General features: G+C 67.7%; 1 protein-coding gene across 1 annotated transcript in view; it reads left to right on the top strand.

Moving 5' to 3' along the window:
* The window catches only part of EMIHUDRAFT_457217 (hypothetical protein), a gene marked incomplete at its 5' end in the record, with an annotated part of 6,078 nt that overhangs the window by 1,520 nt on the left and 239 nt on the right, over nt 1–4,319 (top strand). Inside the window, 9 exons of the mRNA XM_005779686.1 lie at nt 183–243; nt 706–904; nt 1,039–1,101; nt 1,176–1,244; nt 1,436–1,771; nt 1,843–3,015; nt 3,283–3,570; nt 3,657–4,072; nt 4,232–4,319. Coding sequence (XP_005779743.1) covers nt 183–243; nt 706–904; nt 1,039–1,101; nt 1,176–1,244; nt 1,436–1,771; nt 1,843–3,015; nt 3,283–3,570; nt 3,657–4,072; nt 4,232–4,319 — 2,693 coding nt within the window. The remainder of the gene's footprint in view (nt 1–182; nt 244–705; nt 905–1,038; nt 1,102–1,175; nt 1,245–1,435; nt 1,772–1,842; nt 3,016–3,282; nt 3,571–3,656; nt 4,073–4,231) is intronic.

Here is a 4,319-nt window from a genome sequence, read left to right as displayed (position 1 = left end):
GGGAAGGGGGGAAACATAACTCGGCAGGGGGGAGTCCTTTAATCTGGGCCCTGCCCCAGGAGGGGCGCCCTCTAGTTCGGCCGGTCCAACAATGCGCGGTTCGGAGAGGGCAGTCCCGCCAGGCAGCTCCAGGCAGCCACCCACCCACCCACGCCGCCCGCCCGCTGCTGTCTGCGGCGCAGGCGTCAAGCCGACCGAAGGCTCCGTCGAGACGGAGCTGTTCGAAGGCTCCGGCGCGGGGAGGAGCCTGGCCCTAGACGCGGAATATCTCCCCATATCTCCCCCCATCTCTCCCCATATCTCCGGCGCGGGGAGGAGCCTGGCCCGAATTCTTTCAAACACACGCCTCTCGCACTGGCACACTGGGGCACGACAAGGGCGCGGACTGGCGCAGACTAGGCTCCGGTGGTGTTGAGAGAGGAGGGATGCAGGGCATCGGAGGGGTGCACACACACCGGCACACCACCGGAGCCGCCTAGGCGACTTTCCTGGTCCTAGAAGCGGAAGCCGTGTTCCTGTCTCCCAACCAGCGCGCGAGAGGGCCCCGTACTCCGCCGCATTCCCCTGCAGTCCGCTGTACTCACTGCCCTCCTCTCCGCCGTCACGGCTCTGTCTGTCGGGCGTACTCGCGCCGTAGGAACCTGGTCTTAGACGCGGAATATCTCCCCATATCTCCCCCCGTATCTCCCCGTACTCGCGCCGTAGGAACCTGGTGGTGCGCCTCGACTTCAACACCGACAACAAGGAGAAGTGGTTCATGGACGGCGAGCCCTCCAGCAAGAAGAAGGTCAAGGAGAAGATGGCGTCGATGAACATCCAGGTCGACAACCCGCTGCAGTTCCTGCCGCAGGACAAGGTGGGCGCCTTCTCCAACATGTCGCCGGTCGCGCTGCTCAAAGAGACGGCGCGCGCCCAGTCCCCGAAGTGTGCTCCACTCGCTCGTCAGCCACCGAACCAGTCTCGCAACTGGAGTGGGAGCGCCGCCGTCGTGTGCCCGCAGCGGTTGACTCGCTGACCTTGAGCCACGGCTGGAGCTAGGAGCGCGCCATCGGCCCCGACGTGTGCGCGCAGCACGAGGAGCTCGTCGTGGCGGACAAGGAGCTCAAGAGCATGGAGCAGTCCTAGACACTTCCTAGACACTTCCTAGACACTTCCCAGACACTTCCTGGTAGGAGCTCAAGAGCATGAAGCAGTCCGCCGCCGGAGAGGAGAAGAGCCTGGTCGAGCTGGAGAAGCAGAACGAGGCGCCGAGAGAGATGGGGAGAGATGGGGAGAGATGGGGAGAGATGGAGAAGCAGAACGAGGCACCGAGAGAGAGGGGGGGGGGGGGGGAGAGAGACCCAGCCGTGCAGCCTTCGCCGAGTAGTAGCGGCGCTGTGCTTGAGAAGGAGGGGCATAGCTCCGCTAGCGAGGGGGCGGCTGGATGGCTCTTCAGGTGCTGTACGCGGACGTCGAGCGGTGGAACAAGTACCAGGCCAACCTCAAGGAGCTGGAGCGCTGCGAGGGCAAGAAGCTGTGGCTCGCGTACGACGCGGAGCGGGGCGAGTACGACCGGCTCAACGACGAGTGGAAGAGCAAGAAGGCCGACATGAAGGAGGCCGAGGCGGAGAAGAAGGCGCTGACCGACAAGGTGCTGCCGCTCAAGGAGCGCGTGGCGTCTGCAAAGCGGAGCCTGGCCAGCAGCACCGAGTCAGTCAAGAAGGAAGGGGAGGAGATGAAGGCAGCGGTGGAAAGGAGCGAGAAGGAGGACGACGCCGCCGAAGAGGCCAAGGCGCGGCTGTGCCGCACCACCCACGGGACTGAACCCACGCTGGGTTCGGCACGGCGGAGGTATGGGACTAGGCCGGGCTGCACAAGGTGGACAAGGCGCTCAAGAAGCTGACCGACACGGTCGGCGAGCTGGAGCGGCGCATCGAAGGCGACGAAGAGGAGCTGCGCGTCGAGGAGCAGAAGGTCAGCGTCGCGTACGGCGGCGACGTGGCGGCGGCGAAGAAGGCGGCGGCCGACGAGGTGCGGTCGGCGCGCCAAGAGCTCGAGGCGCGTGAGGACGACCTGGCCAACTACGAGTTGGGCGAGCACGAGGGGCGCGTGCGCTCCATCGAGGACCAGATCGCCGGCCTCGGCGACCCGATGCGGCTGAAGCAGATCGAGGCCGCAAAGATGAACAGCGCGGTGCCGCACGTCGGCAAGTGGGTCTACGAGCAGGTGGGCGGCGGCTCGAAAGAGGCGGCCGAGGCCAAGGTGCTCGGGCCGATGCTGCTCTACCTCGACCTGCCCGACAAGGGGCACCAGAAGCTGGCGGTGCAGGCCTTCCCTGCGCGCACCCTCACCTCTTTCCTCGCGCGCGACGAGGGCACGCGCGACCAGCTGCAGGACGAGCTCAAGCGGCGCGGCCCTCAGACGCGGATCACCGTCTTCCGCAACCGCGCCAAGACCTTCTCGCCGGCGCCCAACCGCCCCTCCTCCGCCGACATGAAGCGCTTCGGCGTGACCGCGTGGCTCGACGAGGCGCTCCGGATCCGCGACGACTTGCGCGGCGAGGTGCTCGCCTTCCTCAAGCAGCAGATGGGGGTGGACACGTACCTGCTCGCGACGCCCGCGGCGGTCGGCAAGATCGACGCGCTGCAGCAGTTTCTGCAGCAGAGCGGGATGACGGGCGTCACCGTCCTGACGCCCGAGCGCGTCTACCGCTTCGGGCGCTCAAAGTACGGCGCGAGGGCGGCCACGTCGTCGTCGAGCCTGCCGCAGCGGCACCGGCACGCCGCTTGCTTCTCGGTGGTGGTCGACACGTCGAGGAAGAAGGAGCTCGAGGGGCAGCTGAAGGAGGCCAAGAAGGGGCTCGAGCTCAAGCGCAAGGAGCGGCAGGCGGTGGAGCGCGACGTGGGCCAGCTGCAGCAGAAGCTCGACGCGGCCAAGGGGCGGCAGGTCGAGCTCAACAACAACACGGTGCGGCTCAACCGTCTTGCGGCGAGGATCGACCAGGCGAAGAAGCGGCTCGACCCGGCGCGCGAAAGCGTCGCCGGCTTCAACGCGGACGCTCAAAAGGAGGGGTACCGGAGGCGGCTGTGCGACGCGCACCAGCGCTCGCTCGACAGCCTGCAGAAGGCGGCGGCGGCGGTGAAGCGGCACGAGGCGGCGCTGACCAAGCTTGCGCTGGTGCGGGTGGGGCTGGCGGCGGCGGAGGCGCAGCTGGCGGAGGCGGAGGGCAACACGGACGAGCTCGACGAGCGCATCGCGCGGCTGCGGCGGGAGGCGGAGGCGGCCAAGGCCGAGGCTAAGAAGGCGGCCGACAAGGTTGTCGCGCTCGTGCGGGAGGCCAAGGGCAAGGCGGCGGAGTTCGCAGGCAGGAAGGAGGCGCCGCTGTCGGAGGAGGCGCAGGGGGTGTGGGACGCGCTCCCCGCGGGGGCGGACGAGCTCGAGGACAGGATCGCGGAGCTCGAGGCGGAGACATCGTCGACGTCGGCCGACGGCAACTCGATCAAGGAGTACGAGCGGCGGCGGAAGGAGATCGAGCAGCTCAAGACGCGCGTCGACGCGGCGCAGCAGGCCATCGCGGCGCAGGGCGGCAAGGTCGCGGGGCTCGAGCAGGCGTGGCGGGGAACCTTCTAGGAACCTTCTAGGAAGTGTCTAGGAATATCCTAGGAACTTTCGGGCAGGCGTGGCGGCCTGCGCTCGAGGAGATGGTCGACCGCGTGAACCAAAAGTTTGGCTCGTGCATGGCCGCGTTCCGGTGCGCTGGCGAGGTGTCGCTCTCGGACGGCCGCTCGCTCGACGAGCACGGCGAGCCGGCGGGCGACGACGACTTTGAAAAGTACAAGATCCACATCAAGGTCAAGTGGCGCGACGGCGAGCAGCTGCACGTGCTGGGCGAGGCGGGGCGCGACTCTGGCGGCGAGCGGTCGGTGGCGACGATGGTCTACCTCATCTCGCTGCAGGAGATCAACCCGGCGCCGTTCCGGGTCGTCGACGAGATCAACCAGGCGATGGACTCGACCAACGAGCGAATCATCTTCAAGTGCGTCACGGAGGCGTGCAAGGACGGCGGCAAGCAGTACTTCCTCCTCACGCCAAAGTTCCCGCCTCCCCAGCCTGCCCCTCCCCCCTCCCCACCCCTGCCTCTGCTCCCCTGCCTCCCCTCCCTCCCTCCCTCCCTCCCTCCCTCCCTCCCTGCCTCCCCTGCCTCCCTGCCCCGCCTCACCTCGCCCGCCTCACCCCCACCTCGCTCCTGCAGGCTGCTTCCCGACCTCGACTACGGCGAGGACTGCGCGATCCAGCTCGTGTTCAACGGGCCGCACAACCGCCGCCGCGACCAGTTCGAC

The sequence above is a fragment of the Emiliania huxleyi genome (genome assembly GCF_000372725.1).
Source record: "Emiliania huxleyi CCMP1516 unplaced genomic scaffold EMIHUscaffold_229, whole genome shotgun sequence".
Classification (NCBI taxonomy): domain Eukaryota; phylum Haptophyta; order Isochrysidales; family Noelaerhabdaceae; genus Emiliania; species Emiliania huxleyi.
Note: the sequence above shows the minus strand (reverse complement) of the source record. Positions and strands in the feature narration are given on the sequence as shown.